We start from the raw sequence: 19,244 nt of genomic DNA, 5'->3' as shown, positions 1-19,244 counted from the left end.
CTCAGAGTAACATCGCAAAATCTTGACTAAAGTAGCTTAAAATAAATGAAATAATATTTATTTTTTTACTTTCGGAAAACCAACAGTCACAAATTACAGAATAAGCTTATTTAATAGTGTATAAGTAAGTAACTTAATCAGGAATATTATAGTAGGTTTAAAAAATAATAATCATAATATTAATAGAATCATTAAGTAAATACAGTATAAAAACCTTGAGTCAACTCAAAAGCACCTAATGTATTTATTTAAGACCGGTTGTGCCACCTAGCGAACAAATCGCATACTGAAATGCCAGCTAAGTTCAGTGGTACCGCTATAATAGCGTAGCGAGTGACCATACTTCAAGCTTTGACGCAACTGACATAGATGGCGCTATGCGCACCAAAGTCATTACCGCTCCGAAATTCCGAACTAAACTTCAAAATGAACACAAATCTCTATGGATGAATGTCAAACGTCAAAATTTTAAAGTAATCGTCAAAAATGGCCGTGCAACGGAAAAGAACAACAAATCGTTTAAAATGTAAATAAACACACCCGGTCGGTCCTTCTCATCCAGTTCGTCAATCTTCTCCATAGCATAAAATGCCGACCGGTGCTTTGGCAAGAGCGTTCTTCGGGATAGTTTTTAACACGGTGTACTGCACTGCCAAAGGTCGCGACAATGGGTTTGGGAACGGGTACATGTGGGCCAATTCGCTGGAAGCCGGTAAACAGATGGCTCAGCACCACAAGAAACCGGTGATGGTGATAATCCACAAGTCCTGGTGTACGGCGTGCAAAAACTTGAAACCGAAGTTCGCAACCTCTAGCGAGATCCAGTCACTGAGCAAATACTTCGTTATGGTCAATTTGGTGGACGACGAGGAACCAGAAAGCGCTCTGTTTGCCCCAGACGGTAGCTACATACCTAGGTGAGAGGATAATATAAAATTTAAACACGTACTTGCTCTACTATAAATTCACTTCTACTTCACTACTAAATTCATGCTTGTAGTGTAGAACTTATGGTTTTATGATAATAACGAGTAAATATTAATCTGCCTGCGTTCGCATGATGTGTTCCTTTCCTATCTCAGACAAACACATAATAGACCAAAGGTTTTTTTGCCTTTCCAATGCTTTGATAACGCTTTTTAACCCTTTTTTCTAGGATCATGTTCCTGTCACCAAACGGAACAATAGACCATGAAATTTATAACGAAGACGGTAGCAATCAGCACAAATTCTTCTATAGTCGGCCAGAACAAATAGCCAAATCCATGAAGAAGGTCTTAGACAAATACAACCTCGAGCATTTCGATGTATGAAACATGACATTCTAAATTAGTAATGTTTATGTCTAGCCTGGGATACAGATTTTCTGCGCTTTTTTCAGTGACAAAATGATATTGGAAGCATTTAACTGTTTACAGAATATTTTTTGCGCTGGGTAAGTTTTGCTTAGTGATGTAAAATGAGCTGTTAACGAGAGCATTCAACTTAACTCAATAAATAAGTGGAACAGACGACGTGTTGTTTCATTGATTCAGCTATTTCTGTATGCAATTAATTACCTTTATACATACCTTACCTGTACTGTACTTTTACTTATTCTGTGCCTGTACGATAGATTGATTCAAGATTCAATAAATAACCTGCAGTTTACCTTGCTTCTACACATCTAAAATATTTTATCATCGTGATACTTACTATTATTGACAATCGTCCCAGCCTATATACGCTCACTGCTGGGCACAGGCCTCCTCTCAGAACAAGAGGGCCATATTATTGACAATATTATAGCGCATTTCAATTCATCCGAATTCAAATTTTGCTCAAAGAAATATATTGCCGAAACGGAATTCGAGATCCTCGAAAAACAACCCCTCCTTCGGGCAGTCGGGTAAAAATACGATTCTGTCCATCCAAGTACAATTTTGCCAATGTCTGGTGTATTTTGCCGTTATACAGTTACCAGCACCGATATCTGACAACGAAGCATGCATAAATATCCGATATTCAGGACGTGTAAGATTGTGCACATTCCGCTGTGGCAGATATTAATTCAGGTGACTGTACTTAAGTGTAGAAAAACGAAATTATGAGAGGTAATGGTACTAAAACGATGACATAGCGATATTTAACTTATTTTATGCTAAAAAATATGGTGACATTAGTCGTTCTGGCAAGACCTGAGACCCACTTGCTCGTTTGCCATCCAGTCAAATAAAAAAAAAAAAAAAAAAAAAATGAAAAAAAAAGACCTCGTCAAATCAACAAGCAACTCACATCCTCGACGACGGGCTCGACGTACATCTCCATGGTGTTGTTGAGCGGCGGCAGTTGCGCCGGCGCCGGCGACGCCGCCACCGACGACCGCCGCGACACGCTGTTGCACGAGCATTGCGACACCGAGCGACGGGATCGGGGAGATTCTCTGTGGACAAGGAAAGTTAACCATTTTACATATTTACCCTACGGTAAATCGTCAATTATTGGCCACCTTACAAAAAAAATTAACACTAGGTGACTACACCGAGTAGGGTAAATCGACAATTAGTGGACACCTTTCAATAAGTGACAAGTGGCCACTAATACTAAAAGTGAAATCTATTTATAAATTATCAGGTGGCCAGTTATTGAAGGGTGGCCAAGTAATTGACGATTCACCCTATAAACAGAGTCGATTTTTAGAATAAGGTGTTAATTACTGGCCACCTTATACTAAAATTAATTCTAGTCAGCTATAAATAGTTTTATTTTTAGTATGAAGTGGCCAGCAATTGACGATTTACCCTATAATCGGACAAACTAATTAACTAAACTAAAAGTCAGTCGCAGTGGAAGTGTATGAACGGTGACGGTGCTCAACACGATCTACACACGACTCTACTGCTAAGATAACAAAGTTTTCAGATAATTTTGCGCACTACAACCGCTTGTCTACTACTGTGCTGCTTACTGTTACAGGGTGGAACTTTTTAATAATCAATTTCACTGTTCCTTGACAACTATGGTCAAAATGACATTAAGTTGTAGCACAAAATTCTTCACCCTGGTATATGATTCAGTTGATTCGATTGTACACTCAACGAAACTGAATCGCGTCCCAGGGGATCCTTTGTGCTACTGATATCATATTGACATTCCATACATATGTTAAAGAAATCATAGCGAAATTGATTATGAAAAGGTCCCACCCTGGTACGCGATTTAGTTTCCTCGACTGTACTTGGATTATGCTAGAAGCAGGGTCAAATTTGGAGAAGTGGAGGTCTCTGCCACAATTGCTTTGATCACCCGCGAACTTATGATAGCTAAGTTTATGCAAGATCTCGTATCTCAAATCAACACATCAACAAAATTGACCCTTAAAATCTTAATAATAATTATAAACGCGAAAGTTTGTATGGATGGATGTTTAGATGTTTGTTACTCTTTCACGCAAAAACTACTGAACGGATTTGCATGAAATTTGGCATACAGGTACTTAATCAGGTAATATCTGTGGCTCCAGTGAAAAGGGGTACAAGTCTGAATTTGGCCAAATTGAGTTATATAGACCAAAAAACACAAAAAAAAATAACGCATCGATTGGTGTAAACGGATCTAAGATATCTTTTAAAACAACGGACTTTTCTGGTGGTCAAGGGTAGAACTGTCTTAAAAAAGTTAGCAACAGAGGGTACTTGTCAAGTTGTATTTCTATTAACTAAAGTTTTGTTTGTGATTTATGATCTAAATTTAGTTGTACGTACTGTTTTTTCATATGGCGGGTGTAAAAAAATCTAAGCACACTTGAACCCCTAAAACAAGAACAGATTTATTTAGTTTACATTGATACAAGTTAAGTTCAATCTCTTTACACAAAAAAATAAAATAAAATATAAGATTAAGTAGAGCTGCGCCCGTTTTCACAAATCGAATATAAAAAAGTTCACGTGGAAAAGGATATAAGTCTTTGCGTGGGGGAATGAGCGGGTGAGTGGGGAGCCATGGCGCTCACGGATGAGCCACAATCGTGTGCGCTGACTTGTGCAGGGAGAACGCGCTTGCGAGCTGCGCAGTCGACGGTTACGCGATTAAGTTATATCCTTTTACACCAATTCTATTATTAAACTAATATTGCACATTGCATTAATTTTAAGGGTATTAATTAAGATATATCCCTTGACACCAATCATTTAATAAGAATGATTAAGAAAATACAAAATATCCATAGGACTAAAACTATTATTTAATTTAAATATCTAAAACTAAAACTTTAATTAAAAAAAAGAGGTTGGCCTCTTGGCATGGTGCCCATCACGCAGGCAGCATTCCCGCGTTGAACTGCGATTGCGATTCTTTGCGCGAGAAAGCTGCCGGCGCGAGGGTTGCCTGTTGCCTCCCTTAACCTATTGCTGAGCTCCCTGTGTAGTTCCAGCGCACCCTTACCCCAAGGACCTAGAGTCTCGACGCCGAAAGCAAAGAAATTATATTGGGCGCCGAGACAGCTATATTTTGTGACCTTCAGGCGTTCCCGGGCGTCTACCGCCGCCCCCGCACGTTTGGTAGTTGCTGTTAGGTAGGACGACGCCAGGGTGTCTGTACAGGTAGCGTCCCACACCAGCGCACGGCCAGTCTTCCAGGGTATCAACGACATTCCGTCAGGGCGCTTGCCATCGCTCCGTACAATCTGGGGCTACAGAGCGGCGGGAACGTTGGCACTAACGAGCGCCCTTCTGATAATGTCGTTGAGAGTGGCGTGGCGGGACAGTCGGCCGGCGCCCGAGGAACAGGAGAGGCCATTTGGCCGAGACGGTCCACTGGAGCCCCACAAGAAACACAGTTGTTACTTTCGCAGATCCCAACTCCCAGCCGTAGACCAGCAGCTATGCGTAGTGTCTGGGTCGATAAAAGTTCTATTGTTGGGCGAGGGGTATGCATGGAGCCAGTAACCAGATTCTGGCTTGGACATAGCTTACAGTCTGACCCGGTCCCTGCCTGTTAAAGGTTCTATTAATGCCTATAAGGTGGTGACGGAGGCTATTGTATCCCAGGCCCTTTGCCTATGTGGTTTGGACGGGAGATTTGGACTCGGTCCAGCTAGCCAGGCATTCGTGGCCTAGTTCAAGCATGCAATCTCGCACTTAATGCCCGCAGGAGCTTTAAGTATTCTACCTGCGAGATCTAGCGTGCTGTGGATCGAAGATAGGAACAGCCCCTTAATGTCTCTCATACCGCTGATTAACCTTTACAAAGATTTAATCTGCAATGATGAAGCTGTCGATACGCATCTACTGATACCGACAGAAGACAAGCTGCTTAGCTTAGAGATTTTCAGTTTTATTAATAAATAACATGTTTTTTGTAATTGTATGTTACAAGATAATTTAATATTATTTTAACGTCTTTTGAATGGACATACTTAGATACTAATGATGAGAAATTTAAAGTTTGTTTTAAACGGGCATTTTTTATGTTTGCATGTGAGATTTTTGAAAAATTTATAGTGTTTTTGAATAGATATTTAAATACTTTCATATGTGTTTCATTCACTCAACTTGGATACAAGTAGCATTTTTAATTTTTCATTATTATTTAAGTCTACTTATAACTAAAAACACAATAAAAATAACCGTGCAAAAGGCTACATGTCTGTTATGTCTGTAATTAAGTCCAAACAACTGCATAAATTGAAAAATGCAATCATTTTCTACACCATTAGTTCGTAAGCTAGTCTTCTGTGGATAATATTATACATGTACTACAAAAAACATTCCGGATGCGTACCCTTTTTCACTTCGTATAAAACTACGAAAACTTGGTGAATTGCGATATATATAACCACTTGAACCTTTTTACACTTATTTTTATACTTCTATTTTGGATACAAGTAGTTAATTTATAAACTAATAGATCAAGAGCAAAAATAACATTCCCATAAGAAAGAGCGCAATTAATTTAGTCCTTTAACATACCACATTTATTAGTATATGTAAATATACAAGTGTAATGAACGTAAGTTTGAATCATCTCGGGCGTAACTGTTTTTTGCGTCTCCTGTAAACTCGAGTTTTTCGACATGTACCCCTTTTCACTGGAGCCACAGATATATACCCCGGATTAACATATAGGCTACTTTTTATCCCGAAATAATGTATTGTTCCTGTGAGATCTATATGCAATTCTGCGCGAGCGAAGCCGCGGGCAAAAGCTAGTAAGTTATGAAGTCCATCCAGACAACTTTATCATCTATCATTCATCGTTATCTATACAGGTAAGACCACACAAGTACAACCCTCTGTTAATATTATGGAATGAATGATATACGGTTTATTTTAGAAACAGACCAAGCTCTCAGAGCATAATCACTTCTTTATGATGCCTATGTTTAAATACGTACTCTTATGGCAAGTCATAGTTAGAACTAGTGGACGGAGTGTTGCTCAGCCCAAGTGTACTGTCAACATTGGATGCCATAACAACAGTACGACAAGGTATAAGTGCTACAAATAATGAAGAACTTTTTAGAGCGATGGGGATCTAAGTACACTGCACAACTGCGGGAAATTGAGCATGACTTTTGAAAAAAATACTCAACCAAAATAAAGCAAGTTATACCAATTAACATTCTTTAGCTCTTCTGCAGTGGCTGCAGGCTGCAGCCAAATGAGTGAACTAATTAAAATTAAATTTAGTTCTATCTTTAACACCGGCCATTTCCACGGGAACGTGATATAGTTTCTAACCCGCATAGTAAAAAAAAATTGATACTGCACGTTGGTTTATAAGTACATATTATGTGATTGATGGGCTGAAATTATCAAATTAACAAAAATGCTTTATTTATCTGCGCTTCAATACAGACTGCCGAGAAATTAAACTTAGGGGCTGTTTCACCACACCACCCATTGATTAGTCTTAATCTTGTTTTAACTCACGCATAAATGTGATGCCGTCTCTGTTTGTTTTGTTCGAATAGACGGAGACGGCATCACATTTGTCCGTCAGTTAAAATTAATCAATGGGTGGCTTTATGATCTAGGCAACAGGCAGGCATAGGGCGCCTCGCATGATATTCTATTCCTCTTATTATTAGGTAGTTCATTAATGTTTTTCAGGACTTCGAAGTTGTTACAGTTTAAAGGAAAACTTTTTTTTTATATTTACCTTCGTCTTCTCCTACACACATGGCTGGTCGCTCGTTCGCATCTGCATCGTACTGGTACAAAATACCCCAGTTGAGGCAGCGGGCCTGGTTCAGAGTCGGTAGAATCGCTCCACTCTGGCTGGCTGAATGGCTCTATTTCCATGGCTGACGGCATTATTAAACATTTGCAATATCGTCTGGTTTTTTAGCGCGAAACACTGGCCACTTAAAAAGCTAACTGTCAGAAATGTTTGAGAAAAATGTCACTGTTATTCGGCCATTGTAGTTTTAAATAAACGAACGCTTTCACTCATGAATCATGATGTACACTTTTGTTACTTTAAACTTTAAAACACTTAACTGTTTACTTATTTTAAAGTTTTTTAAAACGCGTCCGACCATTAGCAGTTCTGCAAACGTATTGACCTCAATTTTGTCCGAGTTGTAAATATGAGTAAGAATTTCGGGTGCGTCTAGTGGCAATTAGATCTAGAAAGATAAGATAAGATAATATTATAGAAATTAGGCAGGCAGGTATCAGCAGAAAAGTAGGTGCTTAATGGAGTAACTTCAGATAGATAGTCTGACGACAAAATGTAGTAATCTATTCTAGGTAGATATTATTTGAACTCTGAGTAGTTAGGTACTGCTTTTGTCCAAAGGAACTGTACGGAAAACGAAAGTAGATAAAAAAATTAACGAAAGAAACCCCGCTTACATTTACCTAACCTACTAATGTGTACGGGTTCGTATAGATCAGTTAACAATTCAAATTAGAAAAAAATATTTCCATATCAGTATACTTGTACACAGTAAATTGTTATTTGTTACTGGTTGTTGCCCCTCTATGTCCTTCCTAACTATTAAGGTCTCAAACCATCTCCAGAACAAATTTCATTTAAATTGTTTCAGCAGTTTTTGTGTGAAGAGGACAGACAGACAGATAGACATAGTTACTTTTGTATTTATAGCAATGTAGTTTAAGTAAACTTTTCAACGGCTAACCATAAATAAATTAAATTTAAGCGTCGGATCACATTTAGCTTAATTATATTCCAGACTTAACAAACTTGTCGTTAGTTTTTGATTCAGTAAAATTTACTTAACGGATGGTATTAATGTAGGTGTGTGTGTACCTGATGCATTATTCAGCTCACTCAAGTGTCCTTTTATTAAGTTTTTACAGTTGGTCAACGAATCCATTTGGCGGACGATCCTGAACATAAACATTCACTGTTGACATTTCGTGCGTGTTTAGATTTTTGTACACGCGTAAAATATAGCTGGTAATAGCTACTCGACCGAAAGCTGTATTGTTCTGGCATTTATCCAAAATTTGGTTTTTGAAGACTGCTTTTGATATCATATCACTCGAGAATACCATAATCATCATCATCTTGGCCTAAACTTATACGTCCCACTGACAGACCTCTTTTCAGAATGAGAGGGCCTTGGCTGTAGTTCCCACGTGCGCCCTGTGCCGATTGGGAACTTCACACATATCCATTTTTTTTTCGCAGCTGCGCAAGTGTGTACAGGTTAATAAATAAAATAAATAAATATAAATAAATATCATGGGACACTTGACACCAATTGACCTAGTCCCAAACTAAGCAAAGCTTGTACTATGGACACTAGGCAACGGATAAACATACGTATATAGATAAAATACATACTTAAATACATATTAAACATCCAAGACCCGAGAACAAACATTCGTATTATTCATACAAATATCTGCCCCGGCCGGGATTCGAACCCGGGACCTTAAGCTTCGTAGTCAGGTTCTCTAACCACTCGGCCATCCGGTCGTCAAGTAATAGCATTTCCAAGTCGTTTTCCGAATTCTTTAGACGACTAACTAAATAAAAACACACAATTCACTAGAATGAACAATAATTAACATCACAGAATTTTGCCCATCGATAGTAGTATTCATCGACGTGCTCCCGGCACTTTATTTAATCACTTCGTAAATCCTCTTCACATTTTTTATCGGTCACATGAAAGATTGAAGTCACTAGCACCAGGAAACATTAACATCGGTTAGTATTTAATCAATAGTAACAGCAGACAGTTCTTCTTTTTTTTTTGCTTAAACTCGAAAATACGCGATTTGCCATAGAAATAACACAAAGCTAAATCGATAAACCCCCCGTTTAGCAATTTTATCGAAATTCCTAAAGCCATTTCTGATTTTAAATTGCCTGTTTAAAGGTATTAAATATTATGGGACAATTTTAAAATTAGTTCAAGTACCTAGATAGGCCTCCAATCCAACAAGATGGAGCGACGACATGGTTAAGATCGCGGGACCGCGGTGGATGCGGAAAGCACAAGACCGGCCTGAGTGGAGAGCCTTGGGGGAGGCCTATGTCCAGCAGTGGACGTCTTTTGGCTTACATCATGATGATGATAACCTAGATACTAGGTGTAGATAGTAGATATGGGTACAGTCGCCATTACCTAGATATTTCGAAACGGCTGAGGTGATCAAAAATATCAGAACATGAAAGAAAGAAAGAAAGAAAGAAAGAAAATAATTTATTTATAACAGCAATGACACATAATAAGTAAAAATAACAATAGGAAATGTTGCCGCTATAAAAAGGTCCCGGCTCAGCATATCGCTGGTTGAAAACCAGCACTGGTCTTCCGCCGGGCCACAGGAGAGTGCAATTACGGAAAGTCACACAAAACAAATCAAAGTGAAATCAAATAAAAAAAATAGATACGAGACTAAAATATAAGTTGGCTGTATAGCCCACATTATCATGGCAACAGTACATGTAATGAAAAAGATAAGAATATTTTGACATTGACATATGACAATTACAATTATGACATCAGCAGACAAACACGAAATAAAACCAGAACGGGGAACAATAATAATAACAATGTTGATAGAAATTTGAGTTAAAACGAATAACGAATAAGAGCTACGAACAGGCTTAAAGAATAAGAGAGCTTAATTTGCGAATTAAAACTAACAGAGTAATACATGGACTCCCATCAAAATAGAGTACCTACATTTTCCGATATTTTTGACCACCTCGGCCACTCCAAAATATCTGATGGCGACTACCCTTCGGCCGCGTACGCAACCAGAGCTTCGTAACCAGTTGCGATCGAAAACTATTTCTGCCTTGTACGAAACCAGTTGCGATCAAAAACTAATTTCTACTTATTCGTAACCAGTTACGATCGAACACTTTTCTTCTTTGTACGAAACCTACGTCTGGCCAAAAATCTATGGTATTTTTATTAGGTTTAGGTTATGTTGAAGTCGATCCCTGATCCTAGTTTCGTGCAAGAGCAAAAAGTGTTCGTTCGTAATTGGTTTCGTATAACAACAAAATAGTTTTCGTTCGCAACCGGTTTCGGAAAAGACCGAAAAAGTTGTCTTCCGCAACTGGTTACGAAACTCTGGTTACGTACGCGGCCGAAGGGGCGACTATACTGAACTCCATTTTAAAATCACAAGGATCAAGTGTCATTTTTATTTGAGAGAAAGTCCTTTCAATCCATATGCTACCTCTACCCAAGGAAAGTCGAAAAGGGTCACATTTCGTTAAAAAAACAGAGGGCCACAATCGTGAAGGAATGCGCATTCCACAGAGGCTCATGTTTTTTGGCCCCCAACTCACAAAGGGACCGACGCTAACGTAATTATGAATGAAGCTCTGCGTTTACCTTTTTGGAGTTTTGTGAGGTACTATATCGATATTATGATAGAATTTTTATAGGAGTTGCACAACACTTTGTTTTGAAAATATACAGGATGTTAAAAATGTATGTGCCCTGGAGGGAAACTGCCTTAGGCTGCGTGCCACCATAGATGTGCGAGGGATGTGTTTTTAACCCCCGACGCAAAAAGAGGGGTGTTATTAGTTTGAACGCTATGTGTGTGTGTGTGTGTGTGTGTGTGTGTGTGTGTGTGTGTGTGTGTGTGTGTTTCTGTGTGTCTGTCTGTCTGTCTGTGGCACCGTAGCTCTAAAGCGGGTGGACCGATTTGAATGCGTTTTTTTTATTTGAAAGCAGATTTTTCTAGCGATGGTTCTTACACATGTTTTATCAAAATCGATTCAGCCGTTTTTGAGATATTGAACTTTGAAGTGGCAAAGTCGGGGGTGTTCCAACTTTTAGTTGGTTAGGTTTTACTTTATCAAATGAAATCAAAAAAATATTTCGAACCTAAAAATCCAGTGTTAGATTACAAGCACATAAAATTTAGAAAAAGAAACGTTATTTTATTTTAAAAAAGACTTTTCTGTGAGAACAAATAACGAATTAACGACCTTATAACAACGTAGCGAAACGCCTCAAACTGTATTATGTTATTACATAAATTGTATCAATATAATTATCGTAACGAGACTACGGTCATCCCACGGTGATGAGCAATTACGTAATTGCTTAGTTCTATACTTAACTGTATTTTGACGATAGGTATCTACTAAAATTACCATCAGAGCAGTGTAATCGTTACTTTATTGCGTTACTGCCTTTGATGAATTATAACTGGTTACTGCAAACTGAAAGAAAAATAAAATTTAAAGTTTATTCTATAAAAGAGAATCCTGGTTCACAAGAATAGGCTAGTGGCTAGACAACTAAAAAAAACCGGCCAATAGCGTTTCGGACACGCCCAAAATAGGTTTCCGTAGCCATTACGAAAAAAAAGTATTAATATTTTTCTAAGGATTGCGTATTTTGTACGAAATATTTCAAGTTTAGGTACATTTTATACCTTAGGTTGCTATTTAATCTTAAACTACTAATAATTCGCAAGAAAACTTAACCGTTATAGTTTTCCTTGTAGTAAGTTTGATATGTTTGTTTGATTTGTTTGCGGAAAGCACAAGACCGGTCTGAGTGGAAAGCCTTGGGGGAGGCCATGTCCAGCAGTGGACGCCTTTCGGCTGACATGATGATGATGATGATGAAGTTTGATATACTTTCTGGGGACATTTTTTTTTAAACGATCGGAATCGATTGTGTTCTTGATTCGAGTAGGAAAAACGATATTTTTCCAAAAATTCAAAAAAAAGGAAAGTGTGCACTTTTTTTGAAAACGCTCAAACACGAACTTTACAAGCATGAGTGAAAAATAAATAATCCAATATACATTTCTAAGTCAAACAACTTAAACCACTTTCTGAATCTGTCTCCGTAAATTAGAAAAAAAAAATGCAAGTGTTGAACAAACCCGACCCCTTTGAGTATGATTTAGGCTGAGTTTCCACCAGAGATGTGCGAGGATGTACGTGTTGCTAGGAATGTGTTTGCCATGAACCAATAGAAACGCTTCATTTCTCTGTCCCGCTTCGCGTATTTCTAGTGGAATGGAAACAGCTCGGCGGAAGGAGGATAGGTATGTAAATGAATCGTGTTTTAAATTCAGGATGGTAGTAAGTATATCAAATTTTCAAGGAAAACTATAACAGCTAAGCTTGCTTGAGAATTATTAGTAGTTACATGACAATTATGATTATGAGTAAATAAATAGCAGCCTAAGGTATAAAATATACCTAAACTTGGAAGATTCCGTACAAAATACGAAATCCTTAAAAAAATATTAAGTACTTAATTTTTTCGTAATGGCTACGGAACCGTATTGTGGGCGTGTCCGACACGCTCTTCGCCGGTTTTTTTTATTGGTTCATGACAAACACATTCCTAGCAACGTATCCTCGCACGTCTCTAGTGGACTCTCAGCCTTAAGATTTTTTATTTACTTACTTGTACTTCTATATTTTTGTCTTACTTTTATGATCTTCAAAAATATCAATTTAGACCCGTTCCCTCATGTAAGAAAGAGTAAGATTTGTTTAGACCCCCTCCCCCTTTGAATCGTGTTAAATAATAAATAAACTGCCTCTAAAGATTATGTGAGAGTCCCTCATAACTTACGCGTGTTCTACTTTATCCCATATTATATCCACTTCCATTATTAAATTTTCCCTCTATTGCCAAGCTAGATACCTACTCCAAGCCTCTGTTGTACAAATCTCACATACTCCGGTAATCTATTTAGTACTTGGCAGCTCTAAGCTAGTCACAAGAGCCTCCTTGTATCGTAAACAAAAAGTTAAGCCGGCTACACACATACACACACACACACACGCACGCACGCACGCACGCACGCACGCACGCACGCACGTACGCACGCACGCACGCACACGAAACGGCTCCAAAAAAACTGACTTGAGATCCGATAAAAAAAAATATCATCTTATTTTCAACCTATATTTTACACATACCACCCCACTGCTGAGCATAGACCTCCTCTTAGAAAGAGACGGCTCGAGTTGTAGTTCCCACGCGGCCCCAGTTCGCATTGGGAGCTTTACAATGGTACGGTTGAATGAGGGCTATCGTTTTTTGTCTCACTAGATGGCGCACTGTTGCGTCAGGTTTTTAAGTATGGCTTTCAAAGTCTGTTATTACGGGCGTGAAAACAAAGTGTAGATTAAAATCATATTTAATACACCTTAAAGCCGTACCATAAAAATATCGAGCATGCCACAGTGTTGCATAGTCCCCGTTTTGTTCGGAAAAAAGGGAGGACAAAGGTTTCCGAAAGACAAAACTGTCTCAAAACACGGACATTCATTGCCCCGGAACGCATATATTTGCCATAATTAATTTCAGGTATTGCAAAATATTCACAAAATTATTCTAATTATAAATAAACCCGCGTTGCTCACCCAAAAACTATGAGCTTTGACATTTCGGAGACCTCACGCTAGACTAGCGCCTCTAGTGGTGAATTCATACGCGATAGTCCTCATTGCGTTGCAGGCGTAAGCTCACATTCGAATTCCATCCGGCAGCCTTATCGTGTGTAGCCAGCATTATAGAGCACTTGGCACCGCCTACGTGGTTTCAAGGACTTTTTTTTTGGACCCCGCACAATGCACCATTGTGTTTGGACATTATGTCCTTGAGTTTATATCGCAGCATAAAAACTGCGCTAGTTTCCTCTAAACTTTCTAAGAATGTGTTAAAAACATAATAAGAAAAATGAATTTATTTTAATAAAAATAAAAAATTCACTACAATACAATTAAAATAAACAAAATAAAATCAACCTAAACCTATAATATAAACTACAAACTAAGACCTAAACTACAACTCATAATTAAAATTTAATGTCTGAATACTGACAGGCACAGTTATTTAGTAGAAGCCACTACCTAAGGGGCTCCTAGACGGGCCATATTTTCACTGCAATTGGTGGCCGTCAACTATTGTTGTCCCTCTCTTACTCACATGTTAGACAGGGACACCAATAGTTGCCGGCCACATATTGCAGTGAAAATATGGCCCGTCTAGGAGCCCCTTTATTATTACATTGATGATAATATTTTTGTTGATGCCCTGTGTGGTGTCGGGTCGGGTTAGAATTACACTTCTTCCGTGGATGTCGTAAGAGGCGACTGAGGATATAGGTTAAAGTATACCGTAGGCGACATGCTAGCAACCTGTCGCTAATGTAACGTTTTTGCCAAACTTAACCTGAAATTGCTAAGTGGTTCCGAAGCGGCAACGTTTCGTGTGCCCTGCCTACCACATTTGGCAATACAGGCGTGATGTTTGTGTGTGATGGATGACATTCTTTGCTTATTCAGCAGTGTGCGTACTGTGATGTCGCCGTTGTTTGTAGCATCCGTTTCATGTGACCAATGCGGGGTCCAAATACACCTTGTATACTTAAATCCCAAGAAGAAGAACATTTAAAGGTTTCTGGTATGGTAGGTAAGGTAGGCCAGGGCGCCAGGCACAGAAAGAAGCCAGAAGAAGATATGGACGCCCTGGTAGATTGTATGAAGTAGGTATATGCTGGTGAAGAACGGCCTTTGTGACAGATATGTTTTCTAGCTCTCTATCCCTCTGCGTAAATAGATATTTCCTATGTATATTCATTCATTGGCTCTGACTACGACATCAGCGCCACCTAGCATCCGCAACTTTTTTGGCTCTGATGCTCTGACGTTTTGAAATTTCATCGCGACATTGTGACAAAAATCATACCTATAACGTATTAATTTATAATACAAAATTACTGTGACACCGTGATTTGGGTGGACAAAAGGTTGTGAATTCATTTTTGGTCATCAAAATTAAATGAGGTACCTCATTTAATTTTAAGCAAAATTTATTCAAAAAGTGTGTTTTATTTTCGTTATGTCAGGGTTTGTTTACTTCATGTTTAGTTGTACTTTTACTGTAAAACGTAAAGATAAAGCTATCTTATTGGTTTCTTTGAATAATAGTAAAATTATATAATTATTCTTATATCGCTAGTAATCAATTTAATATTGTTTTCAGATCAAAATGAGTATCATTTTGAAGACCTGGTTTGTGAGCATCATTCAATATAAAATTTCAGCCACAAACCGTTTCATAAGGAAAATTGTTGCTAGACAAGTCCGAGATGTAGAGGAATTAAGAACAAAACAGGGACAGTGTTCAATAATTCAAGCTCGCATCATAACAGAAACATCTATTACTAAAATTAGGTGGTTAAGTCTATACAAATTGCTTTGTTAATGACAGATTCATATGAGTATGACAGATGACAGAGCTTAGATTATTTCTTCTTTTGGCCACTATGAGCGCTGCGATAGATTTCATTACCCCCACCTAGTACTTCGCACCCTCCCAATAGTAGTACAGGGGTTTGAGCTAAAAAAGAAAATCTTGGGGTCTTTCTCACGTCTTCCACCATGTAACAGATGTACCTGAGTAACTTTTTATACTCCGTCGACTTCGCCTCAAAGTCGTTAAATTCATATGAATATTTGCTTTCCAGACATAAAATTGGTGGTAACAATATTCAAAGTTACATTAAGTATGCGAAAGTAACTTTTTGCGTAACTAATTTATCTTAAGTAATTTTCTGCCTAAACAATATTCGGATTTCACTAATTATGCGTAAAGCCCATTCGGCTTACATTGGTTATGCGTAAGAGAATTCTGCATAAACTGATATGCGAAAACAGTTTGGGCATAAATGTGTTTAGCGTTGTAAGTCCTGTTTGTGGTGTTTTAAATATGCGTGCGAGTTAGTTTATCGGTCTATCTTTTACATATTCGTACCTTACAATTCTTTTTGAGCAGGACATTTGGAAGTCTCAATGTCATATGAGGATCTTTTCGATGGCACTTTAGGAAGACCCCCTGGTCTGGTTAAAGTGTCACCATAAATTTCCCTACTAACTAGAAAGACTTTTTCCTTATGGCTAATGCAGACTAGACCGGTTTAAAAATAGCCGTTCAATGCTTTCATCAGTTCCACAAAAGGAAGTTACAGACGGCCACACTTCTTTAAATGCGTGCAATGTGTCAACTATTCAAAATAGACACCGTTGAGCCGCGAGACGCATACAAATAGAGGATAGACATAGTCGCATAGTTAAGGATTAGAAAAGCTATGTTCACATGTTTTGTAATACCTTTTCACAAAGGAAATTATTAAGTTAAAGAAGGTTTTAACTGACCAGAGACTGAGACTTAAACTGCACTAATTAAAAGTGCCTAGGATTATTTTTTATCCTTAGACAGTTTTGAACATTCCAATATAGGCATATTACTACGAAGTCAAAACATGTCTAGAGATAATGAATATCCCAAGACTTTGATGTGTGTAGTCTTTGATCAAGTGGAGGACACCTGGGTCCATGTCGGCTCGCATACTTATCGAAAGTCCGATCCGAATGTAATGTTTGTCAGAACGATCGTTTGTCATAACTCTTTTTTCTCTGAATCCGATAATTGTTCAGAATTGTTACAAAACAAACCTAACCTAAAAAAAAAGCCGTGGTGGCCTAGTGGTTTGACCTATCGCCTCTCAAACAGAGGGTCGTGGGTTCAAACCCCGGCTCGCACCTCTGAGTTTTTCGAAATTCATGTGCGGAATTACATTTGAAATTTACCACGAGCTTTGCGGTGAAGGAAAACATCGTGAGGAAACCTGCACAAACCTGCGAAGCAATTCAATGGTGCGTGTGAAGTTCCCAATCCGCACTGGGCCCGCGTGGGAACTATGGCCCAAGCCCTCTTGTTCTGAGAGGAGGTCTGTGCCCAGCAGTGGGACGTATATAGGCTGGGATGATGATGATGAAACCTAACCTACCCTATAGTATACTATAGGATGACCATTTAAAAAAAATCAGAAAATTGTAAGGTTTCAATGGGAAAAATGGTTTCAATGCGAAGAGTATGCGAACTTTGACGCTCCCATGATTATCTTTATGAGCTCCAGATATTTCGACACCACAAAACATTAGCATCCACCCGCAAATTTTTCAGTTTACTCATTATCATAACGCTTCTAATTACGTCGAAATATACTGAATGTTACTATCATGTTGTAGTGTAGCATACTCGTATAAGCGTATTATAATTCATAATATACTTACTGTCATATTGTAAACTCTATGTAATGTATCTTAAAATTAAGCTTCAAACTCTTTTGACATCTACTAACAACATCAACGCATTTCGAGCTAACAAACCAATACGTGTTACCATCGCGTGTGCCCCAGGGAGCACACATAAGCCATAACCTTTTCCCTTTGTTCACAAATCGTAAAAACGCGACAATTTTACCTTTACTCCCCGCTTAGCTCTTAAAGTAATGTGCGTGAGTTAAATTTAGTCGTTTCTAATGCTCTAGGCGCCGATGATTCACCGAACGTTGACTCGGTTCTCGATTGTTTAGGTCTTGCAGCTTGCGGATGCAGTTTTCATAGTTCTTAGAGCCTCCGCGCTAGAGTTTGCTTTGGAAGATCCCATAGCTATGAAGCTAAAAGCAGTTGGTCCAGTTCGGACCATTCATGTGACGAAATGTAATTTTCGCTAATTGTTTCGTTTGAAATGCTCCAGTTTCAGAAACTTGATGCAATGGGCTATATAGTTCAGTTAGTTAACTTTAGATTTAACATCAGGAAAGATTGTATTAATTAGGTAATGTTGTTACTGGTTACATAATATATGAGTTTTTTTTTTTAAACTATGATTCGGATTCGGAATTTTACGAGTTTTATGTCTTGGTGTGATATTATCAAACGCAGGATATCTTTCACATTCACAGATCTATACGCAAAATTGACTGTTCCCAATAAAAACTCGATTTTGAAGTTATCCATTTACAATTAATACATTTAGTGCCAGTAACAAGTTAATAGGGATCTTTGAAAAACGAGCCTATCAGTCTCTCAAAATTTGTACACCAATTGCTTCCATACCATTAGATAAAGATTGAAACACACGTGATATTGTCCGAGTTTTTTGTGCACTGACTAATGGCAACGACAATGACAGACTCAAGGACAAACAGCGTGATTAGTGACTAACTGGCTAAGGATGCTTGCCGTCGCTGCCAAGTTTTTTAATCTCTTTTATTCAATGACCACTTTGTTAAATATGATTATCGCGAAGAGCAACTCTTCCTTTTAACCTTTACTCTCCAAACACTGGATGACAAGGCCAAAATACTTTTTTATTATTATTATTGTCAGTCTGTCAATCTGTTGTTTACTCATACTTGTTGATGTTTTGTTGTACATATTGATGGTTTATTGTCTGAGGCAAGTACTGCTGGCTTCAACAAAACACGATTTACGTTATGAAGTAGTACTACTACCAACATCTGAGATGTTGTAACGGCCTGCAAGCAATCGTCTCAATTCACGTCGCGCATTTGCATCGTAATATCGCTTGCCATCACTGCTAAATGTAGTGACCGGTCCTTAAAATCGTGCTCCGTTGACAACAGCAGACCTGAGATTATTGTTATGGCCAATCACAGCGAATTGGTTCCAAGCCGTGTACACCATGATTACGATGTTAGTCATAGTCGGACAATGTCTCTCGGGCTCCAACTCCAACTGACCGATTTTACATGCCGCGATCTCACGTATTGTGATCGTGACGATTGAGAATATTGAGAGAGAATGAAGGTTAAGGTAAAGTTCCATTGCTTTACGTGCTAATGCCCAATAGATGACACCCTGTTGTTACCACTATACTTTATTGCTGGGACAATAAACAGCACTCGGACGTTGACCTTAGTTGACGAAAAGTTTGGAAGATTTACATGTATTTAAATCGTTAT

At 38.4% G+C, this 19,244-nt stretch overlaps 2 protein-coding genes across 3 annotated transcripts in view; one reads left to right on the top strand and one right to left on the bottom strand.

The window, feature by feature from the left end:
• Positions 1 to 8,367, bottom strand: part of LOC141439124 (tight junction protein 1-like) — a 72,363-nt gene extending 63,996 nt beyond the window's left edge. The window contains exons 1-3 of one of the 2 annotated variants that reach the window (XM_074103268.1): positions 8,257 to 8,367; positions 7,141 to 7,609; positions 2,275 to 2,422 (exon numbers count right to left, since the gene is read on the bottom strand). In XM_074103268.1, the coding sequence (XP_073959369.1) occupies positions 2,275 to 2,422; positions 7,141 to 7,295 (303 nt within the window). In that variant the 5' untranslated portion in view covers positions 7,296 to 7,609; positions 8,257 to 8,367. Of the gene's footprint in view, positions 1 to 2,274; positions 2,423 to 7,140; positions 7,610 to 8,256 lie in introns of those variants that run through there. The other variant, XM_074103272.1, reaches the window with a different exon arrangement.
• On the top strand, positions 438 to 1,514 carry LOC141439134 (thioredoxin domain-containing protein 12-like). Its single transcript, XM_074103283.1, has 2 exons — positions 438 to 917; positions 1,157 to 1,514. Exons 1-2 carry the CDS (start codon positions 589 to 591, stop codon positions 1,311 to 1,313), a joined length of 486 nt encoding a protein of 161 aa, XP_073959384.1. The 5' UTR covers positions 438 to 588; the 3' UTR covers positions 1,314 to 1,514.
• Positions 8,368 to 19,244: the final 10,877 nt, after the last annotated feature.

Source organism: Choristoneura fumiferana, chromosome 20 (genome assembly GCF_025370935.1).
Source record: "Choristoneura fumiferana chromosome 20, NRCan_CFum_1, whole genome shotgun sequence".
Lineage (NCBI taxonomy): Eukaryota > Metazoa > Arthropoda > Insecta > Lepidoptera > Tortricidae > Choristoneura > Choristoneura fumiferana.
Note: the sequence above shows the minus strand (reverse complement) of the source record. Positions and strands in the feature narration are given on the sequence as shown.